This window comes from Liolophura sinensis, chromosome 1 (assembly GCF_032854445.1).
Source record: "Liolophura sinensis isolate JHLJ2023 chromosome 1, CUHK_Ljap_v2, whole genome shotgun sequence".
Lineage (NCBI taxonomy): Eukaryota > Metazoa > Mollusca > Polyplacophora > Chitonida > Chitonidae > Liolophura > Liolophura sinensis.
This window is the reverse complement of record NC_088295.1, coordinates 39040478-39068072: the sequence shown is the minus strand read 5'-3', so window position 1 is coordinate 39068072 and position 27595 is coordinate 39040478. Positions and strand designations below refer to the sequence as shown.

The 27595-nt window shown below is 39.1% G+C and overlaps 1 protein-coding gene across 1 annotated transcript in view; it reads left to right on the top strand.

Annotated features, from left to right (window-relative positions):
• Positions 1 to 27595, top strand: part of LOC135482159 (midasin-like) — a 106273-nt gene that overhangs the window by 57307 nt on the left and 21371 nt on the right. The window contains 4 exon segments of the mRNA XM_064762018.1: positions 1463 to 1607; positions 2024 to 2136; positions 17049 to 17179; positions 17662 to 17816. Coding sequence (XP_064618088.1) covers positions 1463 to 1607; positions 2024 to 2136; positions 17049 to 17179; positions 17662 to 17816 — 544 coding nt within the window.

Genomic DNA, 27595 nt, shown 5'->3' with positions numbered 1-27595 from the left:
GTTATTTCTGGCTCCCAAAGCTGTGACAAGGTGTGGAATTGTCTGTTGGTTCTGGCTCCCAAAGGTGTAACAAGGTGTGGATTTGTGTGTTGGTTCTGGCGCCCAAAGCTGTAACAAGGTGTGGATTTTTATGTTAGTTCTGTCTCCCAAAGCTGTGTGGAATTGTCTGTTGGTTCTGGCTCCCAAAGCTGTAACAAGGTGTGGATTTGTATGTTATTTCTGGCTCCCAAAGCTTTGAAAAGGTGTGGATTTGACAGCTGGTTCTGCCTCCTAAGGCTGTGACAAGGTGTGGATTTGTCAGGTGGTTCTGGCTCCCAAAGCTGTGTCAATTTATCAGTTTATTTTGGCACCCAGAGCTGTGGCAGATTGTGGAATTGTCACTTGGTTCTGGCAGCAAGAGCTGTAGAATGAAACAGTCTTACGATGGAGTCTTGATAAATTATGGGCTGAACCAAGCCACTGTGGTCTGAACAGCTGATCGGGACAATCTGTTTAACAGCTAATGGCCAAGAAGATAGTAACTGGTGATGGACTTAAACCAATCACCTGCTGTATTGCTGAATTGCCATACCAGTAACTAATCAATCAGGAAATGCCTCCTAGCCCATGGAGAAGCGCGAAAGAACGTGATAGCCAATTTGTGTTGCTGCCTCATAAACGGCAAAGGAAGTTCTTTTTGTGACTACTTGGCACTTCTTCCATGTGTTTAATTAAACAAGCTGTGGGCACATCTAAGCAATAAGCGAACACATTAGAGTTTAGTACGAACTTAAGCAGGAGACTACAATACCAAGTGATTGGCTTGAGGTGCTATGTCTGATGAAGTGTGTAGAGTCCTAATTCTGCCCTCATCACAGCATGGCAGTTTTATGAATTGCATGCAGTGTTGTTTATTTTTTTTTTTTTTTGCTGGAAGACGAAACTATTCTCTCTCATGGTTGACCAAAAGTTTGTGGTTCTAAGTAGTTTTGATTTTATCTGTTAAATTTGAAGTTACACATTTTGGATTACTCCATTCAGCAAGCTTTCATTGTCAAAGTTACAAGTTCATGAACATGTTGGCTATTTCTTTGATTTTATGTTTAATGCAACACCTGCATTAAAATAGATCTATCCAGGAAATTTTAATATTTGCTAAAAATGTTCTGTTGAGGATTTAAAGTATTTGTTCTGGTGTAATCAGCACAGTGTCATTACTTATGCTGAATGCTGACTGAGAGAAGTAAGGAGATGGCAAGTTTTACAGTCTTAAACCTGACTGGATTGAACCCAGATCGCCCGCTTACAGAACAGACCATCTGCTCACTTAGCTATTTTAATGTTGTACTAAATATCAGTGTATATGCTGTGACCTTCTTTGCTTAAGTATAAAAAACATTTAAACGAACTAGAAACTAGGTATGTTTTAATAAGTTTTGGGTAATAGATTATGATAATGTTTTGTTGTTGTTTGTTTTCACAGAATGTCAGCAGATATTGGGAAATGAGGCTCATGATCCCCGATGGAACCCGCAATGTTTGATCATGGTTATGCGCCAGGTATGCCGCGATCATGGGGTGGACTTTGCGTCAGAATTACGCCTTACTCTTGAAAGTCTCCAGAACAGGTAACTAAAAGCTATACATTGTTGAATTAATGTAATCATATATATAAATAGAAATATGAAAACAAAATTCTGCTCTAATTTGCATATGCAGAAATATTTTTAATTTTTTTATTTTTTACCACATATGTATTGTGAGAAGGATCAATAAATCTGTAATGAAATTCAGAAATACCACCCGTGTACCAGAGATGATTTGGAATGTCTAGAGATGGCATGTATCATAATGATCAAACCTCCCTCTGCGTTTCCACTCAAGAAATAAGTTTGTTGTGGAAGGGTTTATGGATGTTCGTGCTATATGATCTGGACAGCAGCCTGTGAGACTTTTACTGGTACAACTGATCGTCTAACAAATGTCAGCAAGCGTAAACAACTTACATGTATCTCACTTACTCTGAAATGGCCTCTTATTTCAGGTTATACCTTGTCCAGTTATTAACGCGAAAGAAAGCAGTGGAAGATTTTTGGATATCAAACCTGAGCCCTAAAGACAGATCACCTTTAGGACTATCTGTCATCTACCATCAAGGTAAGTTTGTGTAATTAGCCCTGTGAAGGGAAACAAAGTTGTACTGATTGGCTGCTCTGAGAGATGGGCAAGTCTAAGCTGAATTTTTGGGCATGGCACTTTCATTCAAGCATGATCAAGAGTGCACAGTTTAGCTCAGAAAATCCTGTCTTCACTTTCAGCCAATCAGCGTCGATACTATATCCTTTAATGTAGATTCTGATTGGCTGTTGCCAAGCCTGAGCTAAATTTTAGGTATGGCCCATTTGGCTGCAGGGTTCAGGGGTTTATAGAAGTCGTCTGGACGAGCTGGTTTTCTGTCCATGGATTGAATGAAAAATTCTATAAATGGTTATATTTATTCAATTTGAATATAGAAAGAAATATTAAAAAGTTCCACAAGGCAACCTGTTCGCGTTGCAAGTTTCCCTTTTACAGAAATCTTCATGACCTTCTGCTTTGATTAGATCTAAGAAGGCAATTTTTTGGAAGCGGAGGGTCATATGAAATTAAGCATGACATTTGACCCACTTCGGCTTCTATCATTCTATTTTTGACCCACTCTAACACGAGTGACTGCATGCAAGCGCACGCAGTTTTACTGATGTCAGGTGGCGCTAATATCTGCAGCTCCTCTCAATACAAACACACATTTTGCATCCAGGTTTCGTTTTCCATCAGGATTCTGAAGTTTGATAAACGGCATATAGCAGCAATATTAAAACGTTCTTTGCCAGATATGAACCTTTACCAGCGACATCGATTGGCTCTAAAAGTGCGTTTTCTGTTCAAAGACTGAACATGGAGATGTGTGGCAGACATGACTTCAGGTCATATTCAACATAGAAAAAGTGACAAATCATTGATACATAAAGAAGCAGTGTATTTTTTTCTCTCTAAATATTTACCATCTCCATTTAAAAATCATTATAGTAAATACTCTATGGGGTAATTCACTATTTGTGAGTCTCTTAATTTTGTCATTATCGGCGGCTGGTTTTCACAGTAAATTTCATGAGATTAATAACCTGTCAATAAGTCAAATCAGACTATGTTTTGAACTGCTTTTGTTGTTTGAAACCTTGGCTTATTTTGACAAGTAAGGATAACATTTTGAGAGAATTCAGATAATGCACAGAATGTTCATCTGGATGCAGTATTGAGATTAGTTTTCAGTACATACGGTAAGGTGTTGCATGATTTTCAATTTTTAGATGTTTCACATGGCCTTTTACAGATTGAGAGTGAAAACCACATATACCATAAGTCATTAATGCATGACCATTCTGTCATGATTTATGACTGTTGAATATTTTTGAAGAGTGATGACAAAACCAATTGCTCATGTTGTGAGTTTCAGTCAGTGTAGACTGATGCTCTAGGTTGTAAGCTTTCTGTGCAGGTTGTCCTTTACACTTTACTGGACTGGTATCCTGATATACAATAACTGATATGTGCATTGATTATCAGTTTGCAGTAACAACTAGGAAGCTAGCTTGAGTTCATATATAGGCAGTGGTAATTACTTTAATCAGTGAAGGATAGTAAAGTACAAAAACACTAAATTTTAGTATCTCAAACAGTCTGTCAAAATAAAGAAAAACTCAATATCAGTTGAAAGGAAAACTCAGTTTCACCCATAAAGTAGTGGTTGGTACGTTGAAAAATGACTTATTTGAACCCTGGAGGTTTAACCCAGGAAACCCTATCTCCTCTGCCAGCCAATCAGCATCGATTCTGTATGCCTTTAAATCATATTTATGCAATTTTTCAATAGTTGTTATTAATGTGTTTATGTATCATGCGTGAACATGAAGAAATATCTTCCACAGATATTTCCAAACATTTCCTGACCGTTACGTATATATTCATCTGAAATTTTAGCTTTGAATAGCAATAAATTCGAATTAAAGTCAAAAAAGTCACAGTGTATGCAGAGGAATAGCCCATTGCACATCCACATGCATGTCAGTATGTCAACAATCGTCTTTGCTGGCATGGACTTTGTATTTGCCATTTTTGTAGAAATTGTATCCGTAGTGATTGATAGAGAACACGCTACATGGAGATTTGAGATTTGCTTGGTAGATAGAATACAGTCATGGAAAAAATTATTAGACCACCCTTGCTTTCTCCCATTTCTTGTTCATTTTAAAACCTTGCACAACTGAAGGAACATTTGTTTGGGCAAAGAAAGTGATGAAAACAGAAATAGTTCATAAGGGTTTTATTTAAGAGGTGATATCTATCAGTTCTCTATGACTTTCTTGACAATGACCAAAATCACTTAAGTTCATACATCTGTAGATGTGGCAACTGTATTCTCAAAAATATTTTGGCATTTCATTTTTTCTCCTGTCTCCTAGTCACGTAGTCACATGACTCTCAGTCTCACACGGGAGTTAGTACTTGATTGCATGCCCATTGTTTTTTATGACTGCAGCCATGCGCCTTGGCATGCTCTCCACCAGTTTGTTACATTGCCCTGCGGTCACAGCAGCCCATTCCTGTTGCAAAAATTCGAACAAATTTGCTTTGTTTTTGGGCTTGTGGTTCTCCATTTTGAACTTGATAATATTCCACAGGTTTTCAATTGGATTCAGATCAGGTGACTGAGCAGGCCAATTCATGGTTCGAATGTTCCGGTTCTCTATCCAGGTTTTAACTGACCTTGCCGTGTGACAAGGGGCATTGTCTTGTTGGAAAATCCAGTCATTCGAGCCAGGAAAGAGTTTAGCATTTCCTCTTCTGATGGAAGAAGACTGTTTTCAAGAGTAGCTCTGTATGTGACTTGGTTCATTCTCCCTTCACACAACTGCATCTGTCCTGTTCCACCCATACTGAAACAACCCCAGATCATCACTGATCCACCCCCATGCTTTACAGTAGGAGCAAGGCAGTCTGGTTTGTAGGCTTCCCCAGGCTTCCTCCTAACCAGTAAGTTGGCTGGAGTAGGCATCAACTCAAAATTGGATTCATCACTGAAGAGAACTTTAGCCCAATCATCAACAGTCCAATTCTTGTGATCCCTCGCAAAACGCAAGCGGGCCTTCTTCCGTGCCCTGTGCGACTTTAGACCAGCTTCAAGAAGTCGGTTTCGAACTGTTCTTGCTGAACAAGTCACATTTGTTGACAATGCCCACTCATTTGTAAGGTCTCTGGAGGTCTGACGACGATTCTTAATACAGGACCGGATGAGTGCTCGGTCATCTCGTGGGATAGAAAGACGTTTCCTGCCTCGACCAGCTAGCAGTTTTGTAGTACCATGTTCGGCTTGCTTTTTCTTGGTGTAATGAACTGCTGTCTTAGAGATCTTCAGTTTTTTGGCCACTTGTCGCTCGCTCAATCCAGTATCCAGCTGTGCCAAGATGGCTGCCTTTCTGGCTCCACATAATTCTTTCGTTTTAGGCATTATGAGAGCTGACAACTACCGAGTTGTGCTGCGTCTTAATATATAAACAAGAGACCCCTATTTAGGTAAGCCTACATGTAAACAGGAAACCACTCTTTATGTAAGTTTCCATGTAAATGGAAACCATGAAATTGCCTCGCATACACCCTAGGAATAAAACTGACCTTAAAGCATATCAAATACGACAAAGTATTATGGAATCAGCTGGATTTTTGTCGTATTCATTGTAATCTTCGGTTAATACACCTTTAGGGTTGCCAGGCATTAAAATGAACAAGAAACCAAAGAAAATATGAGTGGTCTAATAATTTTTTCCGTGACTGTATATTAGATTGCAAGAATTTTCGGCTCTGAAAGTAAGATTTCATAACTAGTTGTCACCTGTTTGTATAATTTGTGATAAGAGAAATTTATCTTCAGTTCCAATCTGTGTACACAATGCATCCTTCTACAAGAGTCAAGATGCTACCTGGCAGCAGACATTATTGTGTTAAGTAGCATTATCCTAGACCCAGGCTATCTTTCCAAGAAAATCATATTCCCTGATTTGTCATCTGTCTTATTTGCTTTACTGAAGATAAATTTGTTGGCATTTATTTGATTTATTGCCAGCACATGAGTATGCCATGACATTTTCATTTCCGCTCCATTTAGTTTATTGCTGACTGTTAAGCTGCCTTGGTTTTGAATAGATTGTCTTGTGCTCGATAAAAGCCAACGGGTGGTGGGTGTGGGGGTGTGGGGTTCTAATATAAACAGATTAGCATGTAAAATGCCGGAATGAATTTGTTTGAATGTGACCTATTGAAAATGTTCCTTATTATAAAACAACCATTCAGTCTTTGGTGTTTAGACCGGAACCTATGTTTTACAACTGTATGTGACTTGTGTGTCAGCTTTAGAAGTTGTTATTTTGAAATCGAAAAGAAATTATGAATGCTGAGTTGTTCGTTTTGGTGAGCTTGAATGTTTACCTTAAAATTCTAACTAAAGATCTGTTATTGGAACTCTGTCTTGATTCAGAGGAATTTGAACTTAAATGCATTACTGATTTGTGATAAGCCTTTATTAACTTATATCACAAATCAGTAATGTTTTAGAATACATCTAGCTTAATTATTATTGTTTACTGCTACGCTTTCTTGCCCTGCATTCCTTCTGTCAGTTTCATTTAAAGTCGGGACAGGGGAATGCAATGTCCTCATGCAACAAAGAATAATGATGCGTCATGCAGTATTTGAAAATAGTATCCGGTGCTTCAACTGTATATTTATTTGTTTTTTTGTTTTATTGGTGTTTGTATGCCATTCTCAAGAATATTTCAGGTATACAATGGCTGTCAAGATTATGGTGCGAAGAAGCCAAGCAGAGCCTGGGGAAAACCCACGACCATCCGCAGGCTGCTGCAAGACCTTCCCCCCCTTATGGCTGGAGAGGAAGCCAGCATGAGCTGGACTTTAACTCACTGTGACTGTGCTGGGTCATTGCACCGTGCTGGCGTCCTAACCACCTCGGCTACAGAGGCCACTCATCAGCTATACAAAATACCACAATAAAATACTTAAACTTACATTAAATATGCCGTTCCGCATATGTTTAGCAACACACATATATAGCTTGTCATATTTTTACGAAATTGCTACTTTGCCTAGGTATAATCCAGTCAGCCTGTTCAGCCAATCAGTATTGAATTTATGTGCCTGTAAGGTCATATTTATGGGGCTGGATTGAAATATTGAAAGCTGTTCATTTGTGCAAGGAAAATTGAACTGAAATGCAATTAGTAGCACTTTTTGACAACTAGATAGAAGTTTCTTGCAGAAATCGGTGTTTATCACCCGAATAAACTGATTAGTTGTCCTCTGGAGGCATGTTTTATTGGAACACATCTCTGTAAGCTGATGAAATATTGATCATGGTTTCAAGAGAAAAATGCCATTTCACTAGATAAAGCACTACATGGTGCGAAAACAGCCACATGCAATTTGTTCACTTTTTCGTCTTAATACATGTACAGAGTGTGTGCTGTTGGCACATATTAAGTTTAACCCTCTTATACTATTGGATCATAATTTTTCATTTCGACTGGAATATTCTAAAATTTTTGTGCAAAGTTTTTAAGGAGGCTTGTTCATCACAAAGTTTACCTCTTTTGGCAAACTATTGAAAATACATCCAGACTTACAGAAAAGACCACTGGCCCTCGTCCAATCAGGTCGGATGTTTGATTCCTGTGTCTATTGCCACTTTACATCATGAATTTTTTCATGTGTTTATTTATTAATGCAGTACTATATTGGTGGAAGACAAGTGGTCCAGAACTTAAAATGTACAAACAGCCGCATGTGAGTGTGTTGACCAATTGCTGTCACCATGTCCCCATAAATGGCAAGTGACAGAAAATGGGGGGGGGGGGGGGGATCTACAAATTCCCTGTGCATTGCTGAGTTATATCCCTCACCTCATGTGTCCAAGTGATTGTAACACAAGCACCTGATCCACACGGCCACGGCCCACTCACAGATTTGTCTGTACCTCATGTGTCCATGTCATTGTAAAGCAAGCACCCGAATCATACGACCACATCCTGCTCCGTACGTGTAGCTGGTTAGATTGATATGTGGTATTGATCCCTACAAGCTTTGTCTAGATTCTTCTGTTCCCAAGTCTGGCTATAAGTACTCCTGGGTGTAATGTCGCAAAGCACCAGTCATTGAAATAAATATTTAAATAAGTGTGTGTCATTTCAGTTTTGTTTTTAAGAAAAACAGCTACTATCCAAATTCTGATTCTGTTGGTTATTTTTTTCAGTGAGAGCAAATGTGCTTTCTTGAGATTTCTTTAACATTTTAAGATCAATTATTAGGTACATATTGACATTTCATCAAGTTTGTACCCAAATTATTCACCGTTAATGTAAATGACCTAAAATTTTGCCAATAACTAAAGTTGCTTATTCTGCCTGATTCCGTGAGTTCTTCTGGCCATACAAAATATTTTAAATTTGTCTGGAAGCTAGCATGATATCTGACTCCAAAAATGTAACTATCATGTTCATCTGTACTAGATAATGTGATAGGCTTCCTCTCGGGCCGTACGTGGGAAGATCTTTAAGCAACCTGCGGATGGTCGTGGGTTTCCCCCGGGCTCTGCCCGGTTTTCCTCCCTCCATAATGCGGGCCACCGTCGTTTAAGTCAAATATTCTTGAGTACCACATAAAACACCAATCAAACTAAAAATGTCAGTAGTGTAGGGTACATCTACAGTTGATAAATCTAAATAAGAAAAAAGTCTCAAAAACAGGCTCTCAAAGAACCTATCACAAACACTCTAGTTTGGCCGTCAGCTATTCGGAGCCGGTGTCTGTTCTAGTTTATCATTAGGAGTAAAACTGTTCCCAGCCATTTTGGAATCAGCTGGAACATGTCACTGTGTCTTCTCCGGTTACATGTGAAATGACACTAGTAGAAGGTGCAGTAATTTAGAGCTGCGTCGTCATTGTACAAGGCTGCGCTGAGCGGGTCAGATTTCCATCAGAGCCCTTGGATCTGGGACTTAACTAAGTCTCCGGCATCTCTGTGGCTACTGATGGAGGCAAATTGGCTGTACACTATAAATAGATATTATCTGTGAGTGGTAAAAATTAGATTTAAAATGCTTCCTAGAATCCCTCACGTGGAGCAGGTCCACACAGGGCGGTCGATGTGGTTTGGTCTGGGTGTGAACGCCTGATCGCAGACCCTCATTAGGGCGCTACAGCTCCCTAATGGGGTAATCTCACCCCATTCTTCTTCTATTTGTTCATGCTTACCTTTTATTACTCAGCAGAAATTTCTTCACACAGATTTTCAACTTCCATTGCTGTTCTGTAATTGGATGAAAGGCGTGGGTCAAAGAGTTGGATACAACTGTACACTTTGAGCCATGGGATCTGGGTGAAGGCCATTTACGGGCATGGTTGAGTTGGTTCTTGTTCCTACAGTTTAATATTCGTTTTTCGATTGTCCTATTCGAAGTTGCATTTATTTCAGGTTTTTTGTTTTTAGTCCTCCACCAGCTATGGCCATGGACAGTTCTAGTCCTATGTCAGTTGGTTAATAAAATGGCCTGCGTCCAGTTCACAAAGCTCTTTTAACATTACAAACTAGCAACTACCTTGACAACATATTAGTTGCTGTGATAGTTAAGTGAACATAATGTTCACGAGTGCTTCGTGAAACCGGGCCCAGCTGGGTCCTTCAGCTGCCATGTTTTTAAACTGACCCACCTAGCCTTGCATCTGCAAGATAACAAACTGACCCACCTAGTCCTGCATCTGTCAAGATAACAAAATGACCTATCTAGTCCTTCATCTGTCAAGATAATAAAATGACCTGCTTAGTCTGTCATCTGTCAAAATGACCGGCTTAGTCTGTCATTTGTCAACACAACAAAATGGCCTTCTTAGTCCTTCATCTGTCAAGATAACAAAATGACCTGTCTAGTCCTTCGTCTTTGAAGATAATAAAATGACCTGTCTAGTCCTTCATCTGTGAAGATAATAAAATGACCTGCTTAGTCTGTCATCTGTCAACATACCAAAATGGCTGTTTAGTCATCCATCTGTGAAGATAATAAAATGACCTGCTTAGTCTGTCATCTGACAACATACCAAAATGGCTATTTAGTCGTCCATCTGTGAAGATAATAAAATGACCTGCTTAGTCTGTCATTTGTCAACATACCAAAATTGCCTGTTTTAGTCCTTCATCTGTGAAGATAATAAAATGACCTGCTTAGTCTGTCATCTGTCAATATACCAAAATGACCTACTTAGTCCTTCATCTGTCACCCTAACAAAATGACCTGCTTAGTCCTTCATCAGTCAAGATAACAAAATGACCTGTCTAGTGCTTCATCTTTGAAGATAATAAAATGACCTGCTTAGTCCTTCATCTGTCACCCTAACAAAACGACCTGCTTAGTCCTTCATCTGTCAAGATAACGAAATGACTTGTCTAGTGCTTCATCTTTGAAGATAATAAAATGACCTGCTTAGTCTGTCATCTGTCACCATAACAAAACGACCTGCTTAGTCCTTCATCTGTCAAGATAACGAAATGACTTGTCTAGTGCTTCATCTTTGAAGATAATAAAATGACCTGCTTAGTCTGTCATCTGTCACCATAACAAAATGACCTGCTTAGTCCTTCATCTGTCAAGATGATAGAATGACCTGCTTAGTCCTTCATCCATCAAGATAACAAAATGGTCTGTTTTTTCCATTTTCTGTCAATGTTATTATTAAAATGACCTCCCTAGTTCTTCATCCATCAAGATAACAAAATGGCATTCATCTTTCATCTGTCAAGATAAATTGACCTGCTTACATGTAGTTGTTCATCTGTCAGGATAACATGATGACCTGCTTAGTCCTTCATCTGTCTAGATAACAAAATGGCCTATCTAATATTGCATCTGTCAAGGCAATAAATGACCTGTTTAATTCAGCATCTGTCAAGGTACAATGTAATGACATGACCTGTCTAGTCCTGCATCTGTGAAGGTAACAAAATGACCTGCTTAGTCCTTCATCTGTCAGGATGACAAAATGGCCTATCTAATATTGCATCTGTCAATGTAATAAAATGACTTATCTAATTCAGCAACTGTCAAGGTACAATGTAATGAAATGACCTGTCTAGTCTTGCATCTGTGAGGGTAAACAAAATGACCTGTCTAGTCTTGCATCTGTCAAGATGACAAAATTACCTGTCTAGTCCTGCATCTGTCAAAATAGTAAAATGACCTGTCTATCCTTCATCTCTGAAGGTAATAAAAGGCCCCCTTTTGCATCTATTATTAAGTGGTCAACTTCTGAAGTTTACAGTGTACAGGTGTGTGGCTTAGTAGCCTTGTTGCTATACATTTGCCTGTGAATGTACATGTCTCTGTAGTAGAATGATTCGTATCTGGCCAGTCTTCTTCCTGTCTTGGGAATGTACACATACACGGGATACTTCATGTGCAGCAGTACCAATAGGTTATGCTGCCGTGTACATGCATTAGATGCATTGTCACATGCACTCACGCAGATGACAGCAAAAATTAGGCAGGACTGATGTGCTGTGTGTTGTGTGGGTACAAATGATCAGGTAGTCTGCTCAACAATCACAGACCCATGGCATACTCTGATGTAACAAAGCCTGTCATTAGATCAGCTCGGTCGAAAACTTCAGTAAAGTCTGCCTGGGTCTCTGTTTGCTGAGAATTGATTTTCACAACTCCGTCAACAGTATAACTAACACTGCTCAAGGGAGTACAGGGTTTACACGGAATTCGCTGAAAAAATATTGCTGCACATGGGATTATTGAGGAAATGATTCCTTCTGTCTGCATTGAAAATATCCCAAGTGTATGTCAGTGTTATACTGTTGTCCGTCTGTTGCCATGCAGGCTGCAGTGCAACAGCGTAAATCTATACAGCTTTTCTACAGCAGTCTTTTATGTATGTCAAATAAAGCATTGGTGGTTGCCAGCCAGAAATAAAAAAAGAAAGCTACATGTATATTCACTGTAATGGAAGAGAAAGAAATGTATTTGTTATTTTAGTTAGGCTGGAATTAAGCCTTAGAACAGTTTGCTGAGAATGTTTTACAGATGTTAAAATTAATTTTTTTCAGCACTTAAGAAGAGAAATAAATCCTTTGACAGTCAGATGAATGTATTAACCTTTCCAAATAGAAATTATTTTTGATGGAGATTTCCTTTTCTTTTGGGATATTATCTGCCCGCCTCTTGGAACTTTATCCCCTGTTACTATCATCAAGCTCATCAATGTTGACAGGCGATGGTTTCCCATGATGAAGTGTTGACATATGTCGTTACAAGCCTATCTTCGTATCGATGGTGATCTGTTGTCAGGGTGCCATTGTCAAAGCTGATAGCCTCCGACCCTGATTATGGGTAAGGCTGTCATAATGATGGTTTTATAGACGCACAGTTGGCATGGCAATGACAAGGTGCTAAGACATGGGTGAAGGGGGAAAAAGGGAAGACGTTAATGACCTGGCAGATATTGCCGCAAAAGGCCATGTTGAACGGAAGTATTAGCGGCATTGAAATGAATACCATCTAATTTTGGCTGAGCCTTATGTGGAAAGGGGCTTGTTCCAGCAAGTTTCTTGCAGAAAAAGAAACATTTATGCATGAAGGCATTAAAGCGCTGATTGAATGAGATAACAATTTAGTGAAGGGTTGAAAAAAGGAAAGGAAATATAAATGATTGAATATGTCAAAGTGGAGAGTAAAATGACAAGAAAAAAATGGAAGAATATGACATTTAAAAACTGTGCTAATACCGAGTGTGCTGTTACAGATTGTTTGAGCGAATCTGGATGCTTTTCAAGAAAAAGGCAACTACCCTAATGCTCAAGCTTTTCATCCTCCATTGCCACCGATGTTTTGAAACATTCTGAGAGAAGTTGGCATCTTTAATGATAGGAACAAATTATTTTTAATTAATTTATTATGTTTAATTTTTTATTCAAAATAATTGTATGCACAAATTCAACTGATTGAAGTGCTTTAGATGTCGAAAAATTTGAAAATTTACAGTCAAGCCAACCTATATATTGATATCAAGCTCTTTACATGGCCAATTCATGTAATGTACTTATCATTGGTAAAACATGGAGAAGATGTGCATGTATAGGTTTGGAATTCTGCAATGGTACAGAATAGGTAAATTGAGGATCTCAGGTTTTAATGGCTATGATATCCACTTTATGTACTCATAGACTTAACAAACACATACAGACATGTCACTGTCATAATAATTGACTTCAAAATGAGAAATGTTTTTTCTAATGGTGTATATATGAATAAGCACGAGCATAAATGTATATGGTGAATGATGCAAGTCCCAGTATTCTTGTGGTTTTGTGAAGAATTTAAAATAGCAGTAAAAGCCGAGAGGATAAAAAGTAGGAGAAATTCAGTATAAATGTTGAATTCCATTGTATGTGAACATTCTAGAGGTGCATGGAAAGCTTTTGAAGAAAGGTACAAAGGCTGTAATGTTTATACTGTCAAATAGAATAGTTCTTGGATGACTTACCTTAAGCCTGATATATGGGGGTTTTCCCTGCGCTAGAGTAAAGGGTTTAAACTGGCTATTGACTCCAGAAGCGGAGCGCTTCCACGGCGACACTGTGCCTGTTGCAATCGTGATGCCGGCGTATGGTGTAGTGCGCTGAGCCTAATTGCCGGCCTGATGCGAGTTTGCTCAGGAGCACATCTTATATACATAACGGACCCTCCACAGCCCCTTTAATATTGATTGAAGAGGTAAATAATAGAGGGTTGTGACATGCCCCGTGTTCCTAATGCGATATGGCTGGTAATTGATGAGCAATTGTCAGAGCTATTACGCCATCAACAAATTCTCCTAGACCTCGGCAGCTCAATGGGGTTGTCTTCATCCCTGCAGTTCGTCATCTTCACCCGTCTGTCGCCATTAGCTCTCTCCCCAAGCAAAATAAATTGTTACCTTTGCCTTAGAGAAGCTCCCTGGATCACTGGACCTGTTTGATAGCATTGTTGGGGGAGGGGGGGGGGTGTTAGGGGATTTGCAAGAGATTTCCGACAGTAAAAATTTATCCATACTCTTCCCCTGGTGATCGCCTGTTACACCGATGAAACTGAAAAATTTCAATTTGTATTCAGTGAACATTTCTTTATCAGTTATTTAAGAATAATTTTAGACTTTGTTACGTTTTTTATAACTATCAAAATGGATTGGATTAGATTGTCATTTTTCAGTCATATTCTGCTCATGCTGGAAACATCCAAAGTTAATTTCAGACTTTTCTTCAGTCGTTCAAATGATTTAAGACAAAAAATTGAATGTTGCAGAATGAGATTAGCAAATGAGATATTATTGAAACGTTACAAAAACTTTATAAATTTTGAATTATTACTTAAAAGTTTTTGAGCTAGAAATTTGCAGCATGTATAAAATGCTCCGGGATTGGTTTTGCCATCACATTCTGAACAGTTCTAAAAGATACAAAATGAGCTAAACATGGAAGAGATGTGAAGACGTGGAAATGTTATCTTTTGGCTGTTTCATAAATTTGAAGTTATTGAATGTGTTTTACTGTTGTGATGATGTTTTCTTTTGCCTGAATAAGGACATTTATCTAAGATATCATTGTGTTGAGAAACTTTCTCCCTCTTCTATATGGCAGTGGTACTGTGAATGTATCATTCCATTTGCATTTAATTAAGTATATGATTATCAGTCATTCAATTGTAATAGTCACAGAAGGCAAGAGTTCAGTACCATTCTTACTCGGTGAATTTTCCAGGTTTCCCTGTTGCCATTGGCCTTGGTTGTCTGACGTGAAGTTCTTTAGAGACTGCGTGTGATCCTCCAATGTGACATCGGTGTCCAGTTCAAGTCTTGCTCATGCTGGCTCCTCTCCGACCATACGTGGGATGGTCTGTCAGCAACCTGCAGTTGATAATGGGTTTTCCCTGGGTTCTGCCTGGCTTCCTCCCACCGTAATGCTGGCTGCTGTCATATAAGAGAAATATTCTTGAATTGGGCATAAAAGACCAATCAGATAAATACAGGGTTCGCATGGGTTCTAGAAAGCTTGAAAGTACTTGAATTTTATTTTGGTAATTCAAGGACTGGACAGTGCTTGAATTTGACCATTTTTATGTGAATGTCCTTAAAAGTACTTGATTTAGTTGTGAAGAAAGTTACTGGGAGGTAAGAATCTGTGAATCAACTGGCAACGGGCATGCACCGAAAGCGGCTGGAAGTGGTCATAGTTTTGCGCCACTACAGACTTCCTTTTCTCCGCCAGAGTTCTAAGATCGCCATTTTTTGGTTTGATAGTAAGAACTTACGCTGTAGTCATTGAGACTGATTTGGTGCGTGAAAAAAAAAAGCATTAGAGATGCCAGGCAAGTGTCATTTTAGCGATGAATGACTGCAGTTCCTTGATTTCAATGACTGGCTCGTGCGCAACTCCAGCAGTGTCAGTCGGGCATACTGCCGATTGTGTTTCCGAGTATAGGTGTCTCCAGTAGGGGCAAGTCTGCCCTGGACTACTCGTGACTGACAGTGGCGCTGTTTACTAACATGTGCGTTGTGTGGAAATATTTTAAGCTGCGTTTTTTATTCATACGGGCAGTGGAAAATTTATAAGAATCAGTGATGGGTTGTCTGATTATCAGTGATGTTTGATAAGGTGTAAGACTGCAGGTTATGGCACCAACACAAGACCAATATACAGGGCCCACTCAAAAGACGTATTTTAAAACAGATGTCAAATTTCTCATAACTTTTTTTTTTGTAAAAGATGTGTTGGTTATAGCGCCATATTTAATAAAGGCGAAGTCATTTACAGGAAAAGTTACAAAACATTGATTTACAAAGTTGCGGAAGTGAGCACAGACTGCCCTTATATAAGTGAAAAGTATGGCAAGAAGCAATAATTAAAAAGGAAAAGTAGAGCCACTGACTACCATGTGATTGAGCTAGGGTTACTTTAAAACCATGATTTTCCAGAGGGAAAGAAATAAGCACTTTTTGTTTTTCCTTTGGGTGCATGAATAATGGGTGTTGGGAATTGGTGGTCACATGGGGGACCTGTGGGAATCAGTGATTACATGGGGGACCTGTGGGAATCTGTGATCACATAGGGGACCTGGGGGAATCTGTGATCACATAGGGGACCTGTGAAAATCAGTGATCACATAGGGGACCTGTGGGAATCTGTGATCACATAGGGGACCAATGGGAATTGGTGGTCACATAGGGGACCTCTGGGAATCTGAAGATGTGGGGGCTTGTGGGATTGTGTTTACATGGGGACCTGTGGGAATAAGTGATCACATAAGGGACCTGTGGAAATCTTTGATCACATAGAGGACCTGTAGGAATAAGTGATCACATAGGGGACCTGTGGAAATCTGTGATCACATAGAGGACCTGTAGGAATCTGTAATCACATAGGGGACTTGTGGGAATATGTGATCACATGGGGGACCTGTGGGAATCAGTGATCACATAGGGGACCTGTGAGAATCTGTAATCACATGGAGGATCTGTGGGAATCTGTGATCACATACGGGACCTGTGGGAATCTGTGATCCCATTCGGGACAAGTGGGAATCTGTGATAACATAGGGGACCTGTGAGAAGCTGTGATCACATAGGGGACCTGGAAGGTTCATTCACTTACATGTTAAGTGCTGTTCTTGCCTGCTGCCAGGTGGTGACTGACCAGGGAGATCACTCAGCAGGATTTACTTCTCACTGACTGATTTAACTGTAGCTTTTAGTAAGGAGATTTATCTGGTACCTGGTATAGAGCAGTTTGTTGCTCAAGGCCACTCCTGATTTCCACCACCCAAAATTCTGACGGCCCTTACATATGTGTAAGTGCAAAATTCTTGAGTATGGCGTTCAACACCAATCCAAGAAATAAATAAATATAATTACTCAACCATCTCGTCTTGAAGGTACAAGAGGCTGGACATCCCTGGAGCACTCCGCCTTACCCCACCTGTATCCCCTGCTGACTTTGATGTACACTTACCTGCATTCAGCCTTACCTACCATTCCCAATCTTGATGATGGAAAGCTGGACCAGGTGAGTGTTTGATCTGATGACACAGGTAATTACCTGTTTGATCATTGGCACTCCTGTTTATGTTTTTTCCAGGCAAAAAGCTTTGTTCTAGCCCAATTCATTTTGCCTACAGGACCTTCTACAGGAAAATATACATGTGTCCTAAAATTCAGTGTTGTAGTGGAATTGACAATTTAATTTTTTTCCCAGACTTGCAGGATTAAAGGTGTTAAAACGTGCCAGGTTCAATTTGTATCTGTTTCCAAAATAAACAGAAAAGAAGACCCATATTGTGAATTTTACATTTTTGCTCTTTGTCTGATGTTTCTAGGTTGTTTTTTCAAATGTTTTCCTGCCTTCCCTTTGCATTATTCAAGAAAGGAATGGCTTGTGTGACATTTTCTTTTCCTGCATGACTTATCCTTCTGTTTTTCTCTTTCTGTGTTAAAAACTACTGCAAGACACAAGGAAGTACCAAGCAGTTTTTTTTGTATGTTTTGCAGATTGAACAAGCTTTCTGTTGGTTTTTACGTCTCCTTGATCTCTGTAAAACACCAGCTCTGTGTGGTATCAAAAGTGTCTTGCCACAGCTTCATTTGCATTGGAATTGGTTTTATTCCAAGACGTTGCCAATCCTACGGGACTCTTGTTCAGACCAGTGAGTATGAATTAGACTGTGTTGTAACGGAACAAGTAAAGCAGCCTTATGGGGGTGGGGTGAAGGGGAAGCAGGGGTACGGGTGGGGGAGGAGGGAGAAGGACTTATTGGACTTTTAATGAAGAGGAGAACATCTACCTCAAAGGTCATACGTATGAGTTGCTAATTGGTGTTGAAGACTGCTAGATCATACTTTGAAGAGAAGTTAGGAAGAATTTATCTGACATGTTTCAAACTTTGGCCGTCCAAGTCTTTGGTGTTTTGATGGATGGGGATTGTAATAGACTGACATATGTGCAAAGCAAACCCTGAGAGATCCCACTCCAGACATCCATTTTTGTACACTGTCGGGTCGTGTTATACCATGGCATCTGTCTGTGCACATATCAGTCCATAACCTTATTGTCTTAGTTGGTAGAGCGTCCGCTTTGGGACCGGTAGATCCAGGATCAATCCTTGATCGAGTCACACCTAAGACTTTAAAAGAGGAAGTTATAACTTCCTCGCTTGGCGTTCAGCATGAAGGGGATAGTGCAACGACTGGTTGACCCATATCAGTATAATGGCTCGGGCGGGGCGGCTTACTTGCCTTCGGTAAGTCGTCTCAGTGAAGCAGCACTAAATAAAAGAGCGGTGGAAATCCGTCCTGCAACAAGGGAGGCACATTAAACGTACATGCACCCTAATGATTCCTTCGTCGTCATATGACTGAAAAATTGTTGAGTACAACGTTAAACCCCAAGCACTCACTCACTCACCCCCTTATTGTCTTTACAACTGCATGTATATCCGCAGTACATAAATTTTTAACTTGTTGTCTCTACCTTCCCAGCAGGAGCCTGTTATTAACAAGTACCATGGCTTTAAAATTATGGTTATGGCTTTAAAGTTATGCCACTTTTTGTAATACTGCAATTCTCAAACAGTTTCGCATGTTGGCAAGATGTTTATTTAAGCATATTCTCAAGGCATTATTCTGTGTAGACTGATAAAATTACACTTTTTGTGAAGCCCTCAAATTGACCAACCCAACCAGTGTCGTTTGTCTCCAAATTAAAAAATTAAAATGTGCATAAACTGCATTTAATCTTGCTTTTTCATATATGAAAAGGTTGAGGAATTAGGGTATGTTGAGGTTTTTGCCTGTCAACATTGTATTTGAAGAACTGCTTCACTTCAGAGTTCACAGGAGGACCATCCTATGTATTTCAGTCATCAAGAGGGAAACAGTTTATCTAGTGTGAAATCACACTTGTCAGCATGAATTGCCTTCAAAATGATAGGACTGACACAAGTCTGTCTGCTAAAATCCAGTTTTAACTCAAAAGCGTGGTTTTGCCTTACATGAATTTCACAGCCATTAACACCTTGCCAGACGGCATTGTCTGTTTTGCTGTTCGTCTTGATGTCTTGTTACCTCTTGCATTACTGTTGAGTTCATGCCACTTGTTTTGCTTAAGGTGTGGGTAAATTGTTTTGATTTCACCACTATAACTTGCGGTTATTTGTGGTTTTCACCTCCTATAATATACAGGGCCCACTCAAAAGACTTATTTTAGAACAGAAGTCAAATTTGTCATAACTTTTTTTTGTAAAAGACGTGTTGGTTATAGTGCCATATTTAATGAAAGCGACGTCATTTACAGGAAAAGTTACAAAACATTGATTTACAAAGTTGCGAAAGTGGGCACAGACTGCCCTTATATAAGTGAAAAGTATGGCATGAAACCATAATTAAAAAGGAAAAGTAGAGCCACTGACTACCATGTGATTGAGCTAGGGTTACTTTAAAACCATGATTTTCCAAAAGGAAAGAAATAAGCACTTTTTGTTTTTCCTTTGGGTGCATGAATAACGGGTTCATGGATAATGGGTGTTGGGAATTGGTGATCACATGGGTCAGAGTGTTCAAGGTCAGCCTGATCATGTAAAAATTACTGAGATGTGCCTTTGGTGGGTGTGTTTTTTTAAGGGCGCTAAGCATGATAACTGTCCTAAGAAGCAGTTTAAAAAGATAACTACCCCACCCCAGACACCACGGTTTTTAGTCAAAAGCAGATATCATCATCACAGTGGATAGTCTTTGGATTCTTAAAAAAGCATCTTTAAATACATGTATTTTACTGTTTTGATGGAGTCAATATCTCATCATCAACCCAGTGTAAAGATAAACAAAGGAATTCATTTTCAGCATGTCATTAAGTTTAAGATCATACAAATGCAGTGATACCCTTTCATGCGTGCCAAATTTGTTTTTGTTAAAAATGAAAAAAAGATCCAGATCTGAACATTATCTCTATGTGAACTCAGAGATCCGTGTACTACAAACGGCAATCAACAAGCAGCCATAGATTGAATTTTCTATCTTTTAAATTTGCCCTTAGTTTTTTAGCTATTATGTTATCTTGTTGTGATGACTAGCTGTGAATGGCTTGGGTGAGGTAGTTTATCAGCTCCATGGGAACTCAGCAAGAATATGTGTTCCAGGAACACGTTATTTGGCCGGATTAGCCTGTTATTTGGCCTGCAGGCCCAGCGCTGACAGCGAGATCATTGATTCAAACCATTTTCTAAGACGGACAGGAAATGAGCGAGCACTTTAGGGGGCACTCCTCGGGAAATGGCCTATCCTTTGGGCCCCTTGTCAGACCGAGATGTGCAATGTGAACTTTAACAGCCTGTGTTTATCTGGCCATGTGCCCTGGAGAAACTATTACAACAGTTACATATCAGATGACACCAGAAGGTGCTGCTCTCTTATACCTGTACTGTAGTGTGCCTAATTTTAGCTCCACCAGAGTGTAACATTCTTTGATTCTTTTTGGCAAAAAGTAACACATTCCAAAGAATATTGATAAAATCTCTACTTTTCCAAAGGGAACAAAATGAAATTTTGCTGTTGCAATAATTTCGACCTACAGCATGCTTCCTTTTGGACTATTTGTCATTAGGCTGTATGAGTATAGAATCATACTTCTCGAACTGTACTTTGTGCCAAAAGGCTGGGTTATAATTTTATTGTTTTGCCAACTTGTTGACATTGTCCTTAACTGACATAATAATTAGGGCAGCTATAGGATAAAATTTTGTTCAGCTGGATTGTCCTTGTCACTGTGTGGATTACACAAGCCCATTGTGTTCTGTTAACAAGACTCAAACTTCTCTAATCTCTATCGCTGCTAACACAATACCCCCAGTTACTCAGATTCACAGAACCTAACTATGCTGTGCAATCTCATCAAACTCTATTGAATTGAGCCTTGCTGTGATCAGATTTATTTGCCAACTCCTAATAGCTAAGCTACATTGATCGACCACTCTGAATCCTCCAGCTTCTATTAGTGATCATGTTTCCAGCCCGAAGTTCCTAAATGTTGATCAAGTTTTATTGCTCTTGTCAACCATGTTTTATTACTCTGATTGATTTTAGGGGTTTGGAGTGATTGTGTTGAAGTTGTCCTGGCCTGTGGTTATGCTACCTATCTTACATTATTGTAACACGTTATTTTCGAGTTTCGTCGTTATCCAATGCAAAAATGCCATTGTTTTTGCTTTTCGGTACAGTATTAAAGGCCACATTCCTACCTTTGATCATGGTGGTATTCATGTTTAAATAACTATTGACAGAATATCATTATGTGTGCAATATTGGGAGCCCAAATCCACCCATGAAGATAATTCAAAAGATCAGTGTCATCATGTTTGAATAGTTTTCTATAGTCTGTATACCACCTACTGTTAAAATTGACCGGTTGACCCAACCATGCCGTAAAGCGACAATTTTGTATCACTTTGTTGCCATAATGTCATATCTCAGTAAGGTGCGCGTACCCTATAACAATGAGGCACATAAGATGTGGGTTCAATCCTGGCTTTGGACAGGGAATTTTTAGATTATCATGCTTTTGCTGATCGTAGGGGGCCATGGTGAACAATAAGTGGTTGACAGTCAGTAATCACTGTTTGCGCAGTCTAACATGTGTTGAAAACCATGCAGTAGCTGTGCAAGTCAGTACATCACACATGGGACAGATTGTCTGTAACATGCCAAAGGTTTGTGGTTTATTTAGAGTACTTCAGTCCAGACCCAGATCATATAAGTGAAAGAGTCTGGTATGAACAAATCAGTCAGTCAGTCAGTCATCCATTCAGTACTGACAGTTGTTACTCTTGGGGTTCAGGAATCTGTGTGGTCTATCTATGTGTCTGAATCCACAAGCAGTGCACTGAGGAGCACAGGAACCCTGAGGAATGTAACCTTTTGGTTACTAATGTGTATAAACATCTGCTGATATAAATATATCAAATCACTGTACCCTAATTCCTCAATTTTTTGATTTGAAAGAGCAACTTTAAGTGCAATTTATGAACATTTTTAATTTGATTTTGGAGATAAAACAATGTTGGTTGGATTGACCAGTTTCAGGGCTTCACAAAAAGTATGATTTCATCGGCCAACACAGAATAATGCCTTTAGAACATGCTTGAACACCTTGCAAACATGCGAAAAGGGTGAGGAATTACCTTATTAACAGATTGTATGTTTTAAAGTTGAAAGTCATTGAACAAGATTTCCAAAACTAGACTACCATTATATTTAACAGTGAAATATTCTACACAATAGCGCAAAACACTTAATATTGATTTAGAAGGAGACTTAAGGTGTAAGGGAATAACTTCTGAAGTTTATTAATCTTTTATCTTGCATGATTTGTGCATAATATATAAGCGGTGTCATATCAGGTCTAGACAGGGTAGTTATAGTTGCTCTGTGGACCATACTCAAGCTGGTCAGTGTGGCGAAGCTTAGTTAAAATTTTCATGCATCAGATTAGTGGCAAACTTTATGACGGATTCCTCACCCATATCTGTACCAATGTACCGCACACATTTAGTCTATGGCCGGAAACTTTGTGGTTGATGTAAATAGAGATGATATATTTATGCTTGTACATGCTGTATATGAGGATAGGATCGGGGTTTGGGCTGAGTGATTAAGATGGTTGTCCGTCAGTTGCTAGCCAGGAGGCATGAGGGGGTGGCTCAGTCCTGCCCTTGGATAGGGAATTTGTGGCTTGCACTGCTCATTGTGCCAATTGGATAGGGAATTTGTGGCTTGCACTGCTCATTGGGCCATTTGGATAGGGAATTTGTGGCTTGCATGGCTCATTGGGCCATGTGGATAGGGAATTTGTGGCTTGCACTGCTCATTGGGCCGTTTGGATAGGGAATTTGTGGCTTGCACTGCTCATTGGGCCATTTGGATAGGGAATTTGTGGCTTGCACTGCTCATTGGGCCATTTGGATAGGGAATTTATGGCTCACACTGCTTATGGGGCCATTTGGATAGGGAATTTATGGCTCACACTGCTCATGGGGCCATTTGGATAGGGAATTTGTGGCTTGCACTGCTCATTGGGCCATTTTTATGTGTTAACCTTCATTAAACACCATTTGTTCTTCTCCAGAATGGTGTGAACATCTGATGAGGCAAAGGTTATCAGTAACTTACCAAAAGGCTGTGGTTTACATGTACCCTTAAAGTTTAATACAGATTTGGATTTTCGTCCAAATAAGTGAATTTGTTTAAGTGAATAATCCCTCAGTAAGACATTAAAAAACAATGAAATATTTAAATAAACGAATATAAATGTACATATGTATAGTATGATAGACAGTAATGATGATAACTGTTTAAGAACAGCTCATTCATTAATGTGACTACAAGTGAGAATGATTTCGATGTACTCAGTAAAGAAGCTTGTTTGGCTCAAAACCTCTTTGCCATAGAATTCATATGTTCTATGGTCTGCCTGGTTGCCATGTACTGTATGAGTGATATAATCATTAGTACCCTGGGAAATGTAAATGAAGTAAATAGTAAAGTAATCGATAAAGTGACAATCAATCATATTTTCTCTTGTCCCTAATGATCCCAGGCCCTTTCATACATAATTTAATTATTTTTTTTCTGTTAAGCCAAATTATATGTAAATAGTCCTCCTGTTTTCTTGTGAGTTTTTTTTTCTCTCTGATTGCTATTATGTTAAGTTGTAGCCTTTGTCAGTCTGTTATTTTGTGCCATTATTTATTGATCTGATTAATATGTTCTTTATTTGGATTATCCTGCCCTGAGATTGGTTTTTGTCAAAAGTACAACACATAGTAAGATTGATTAGTTTGGTCGCTGATCATAATATGTACTTTGTCATGTAGCGTACACTAATACATTGTATACGGTCGTAGAAGTTTGATAGAGAAATGGCTCAAGACAATAAGGAAAATGTTTTGAATTTCCAGTTACATGCATCATTTCTGTGGATTTAAGATCTGTGGAATGTGCATTTGCATCCCCTGCGGGTTCTTTCCTAGTCTTGGACAGGGAATTGCTGGATTCCTCGTTGCTGAATCTTTGATTGGAGTTCATGACAATATGAGGTTGATTGCACAATTTGCTTGGTATTAGGTTCGTTTATGATCTCTTGTTCGTGTCTTCCATCATTATGGCATGCAAGGCCACTTGTACATGACTGGTAGCAAAGTTCATCTGTAACTTGCCAAAGGTGGATCTGTTCATGGTGGATTTCCACCACCACCAAACCTGACCATCATTGTATAAGTAAAGGTTATTCACCAGTGTGGTGTTAAGCAACAGTCAAATTTTCATTGAACACCTTGTCCCATGGCACACAAATGATGTTAAAAAAAGTTGTTTTTCACTACATCTTTTGATCCATTTAGGGCGATCCAAGACTTAACGTTTATTATAGATCTTCAAAAACTCATGCAAAAGAATCGAATACGCTAATACTGTTTGATTTGGTGAATATAACTTTTATCAATATTTTTTGAAACCCACCAATCTGACATTAAAGAGTGAGTGAGTGCTTGGGGTTTAACGTCGTACTCAACAATTTTTCAGTCATATGACGACGAGACATTAAAGAGAGATTTATATTTAATTCAAATCTTGCTAGATATTATCAGTTATTTGTAAGGCAATGAGGATTCACAACATTGATTCAGAGGGGGGAAAAAACTGCATGAAGGTGAAAAGTGAAATGAAAACCTGCAAGTGAAGTCTTATGTAAATCTGTTATAGCCTAAACCTGTTACACTACAGAAGTAATCTTCTTCAGTCAAAGTTGAGTACGACGTTAAACCCCAAGCACTCACTCAAGCACTCACTCTTCAGTCAAAGTGGTCAGCCAAGCTTCATGTAGGCATATGTGGTACTCTTGGTCCATAACAGATATATATATATATATATATATATATATATATATATATGTATAAATATATGTACATCTATGTGATACATGTACAGGTGAAATGAGCGAAGGCAGTACTAAGACACATTATATTAAACACTGGAATCCTCCTGAATGGAGATGTGAAAAAATGGTGATTTTTGCTTCTTCACTTAGTGCTCAACCCTGAGAGATTAGAGTAAGGAAATAGGACTGGTAAGCCCGGTGTCAGTATAATGTGACTGGGTGGGGTGTCATGTCTGGTGTCTTCGGCATGATGCTTCAGTGGTGGCAGGATTTTGGTGGCATGGACTTTGGTGCCCTGCCACAACACACAATATGTGTACACACACTTTGTGACTCCTCGTCGTCATATGACTGAAAAATTGTGAAGTATGACGTTCAGACCCCAAGCATAATGTGCATACATAAACGTTCTGAATGGGTTGTGGTTTCTCATACTCCGGGCTAACAGGTGAAAGCCCACTTTTAGTACAGGCCTGATTAAAGAAAGTCAGTAGTATTTATAGAAACAGGTAATGAAAGTGGCTTATAGTACTTCCTTCAATAGGTTGATGACAGAAATTAAAAGATGATGTGAACAATTTGTACAAACAGTTTGAGGTTAAAATTTTTAAGATTTATGTGATTTTAACTGTGTAAATGTTGTTTGATCTCTCTCTGACATCATGTGGAACTGATAGCTTCAGCCATAGTGGCAGACACAAGATAAATTCTTCACACCAGATCTGACCGTGAGTCATTGGGTCATGACATCGTACTAATCTGTTTGAACCTAAGTTTGTGGTGTTGGAAATGTCAGCATTTGGATGTCACAAAAACCTTTTCCACGTTTTTTTGCAACGCTTCACATTCCCAACATGTGCACGGCCAATCATAAGGCAGATAGCTTTGTAACCAACATCGCTTTCAAGGTACATAGAATATGTCAGGTAACCACATTGCATTAAGTTGTGCTACACACAAGGGCCACATTAAGTTGTGCTACACACAAGGGCCACATTAAGTTGTGCTACACACAAGGGCTCGGATTTAAGAATATTCCGCCTATGGATTGTTCTCTCCACCTGTATATATCATTATGTTCTAATGGCTTGTCCGTGATAAAGTCATTTAAAATCATTATACCGCTATTTGTCAAACTTTTGGTCCTTAGCCTCTGCTGTAAATAAATCTTTGTTACTGCACCCACACACACATAGTATACATCAAAATTTGCAGCTCCATTAAAATTTTAAATCGAAAAACAAAAAAAATTATTAGATTGTATGAGCTGATAGCCGTTTTGGTGCCACAAAACCTTGACGTTTCCTTGGGAATTATTTTCTTCTCTGATTTTATTGGCACACTTTGAATTCCTCACTATTGGTAGATGTATTAAAGGTGCCAGCCAGTCTGTGCTACATTGGCAGCTTCATAGCAACAAGCTGCCGTATTCAACAGGCTGCTCGGGCCACAGCCCATAACTGGCCAATCTAGTTTGATGGCTATGTCCTTATCATTGTTTGTGTAATCACTAAATTATTGATAACGCAGTTAACGTCACAAAGCATTGGCGACCAGCTAGGGAAACGCTGCCCAGGCAGATGGCGTTTGTTTGTGATCAGTTTCTGGTCACTATACATGGCACTCTGGTGTAACGCATCATCATTGAGGAAACATTTCTTGTATATTTTAGTCCTGTCCCACAGGAATTATTCTCCTGCCTGAATAAAATCTAGTCTATTTATGTTATCTGTCCAACTCATTTGTTCGTTATTCGCTCTCCATGTTCCCCCTATCCCCAGGCACCATTTTTTCTCTCTTTTTCACTTGCTGTTGGGCACTCTCGAGTTTCACAGCGAAAAACACGTAATTGAAGGGCTGTGTAAGATGATATGCTATTTAGACATTCGTTGGAAGTAAAAGCTGAAATGGATCGAAGTTGTCCTGTTTTCTCTCCTGTAATAGAAACGGTTTCTGCCGTGAGTCTTGTGCTCTCTCCAGCACATAATGCCACGGTCATGATGCGTGCCTAATAAATGGATCAGGACTATCTTCCATATTGATTTTTCTATTATCAGACAAGAGAAAACTTTCCCCGTTTTAAGAGCTGTCTATAAATGTCTTGAAAAATTTACTGTTAAAGTGCCAACTATGAGGGAAAAACAAATTCATGAAATGTTTAAGTGTCGGTGAATGGTAGTTTCATGCTAAATTTATAACCCAAGCTGTCAGAAATGCATCAGTGAGATCAGATTTTATACTCTCCTGCACTATAGATGGCTATAAAATATTCATTAACATACTTATTTGAATAGATTCGATTTGTTTTAGTAGATGTGTCTTTGGTTTTTATGGCCAAAGTAGGTGTATCTCCTTAAATATTTATAGCAAGAAGAATTTGTATTTATGGCGAGGGGATGGTTCTTTGAGAATAGTGGTTAGTATATAGAAACATCCCTACCCTCTGTGCATCATACGTTTCAAGTCATATTCATGTACTCCAAATGGGGTTGTAACTAGATA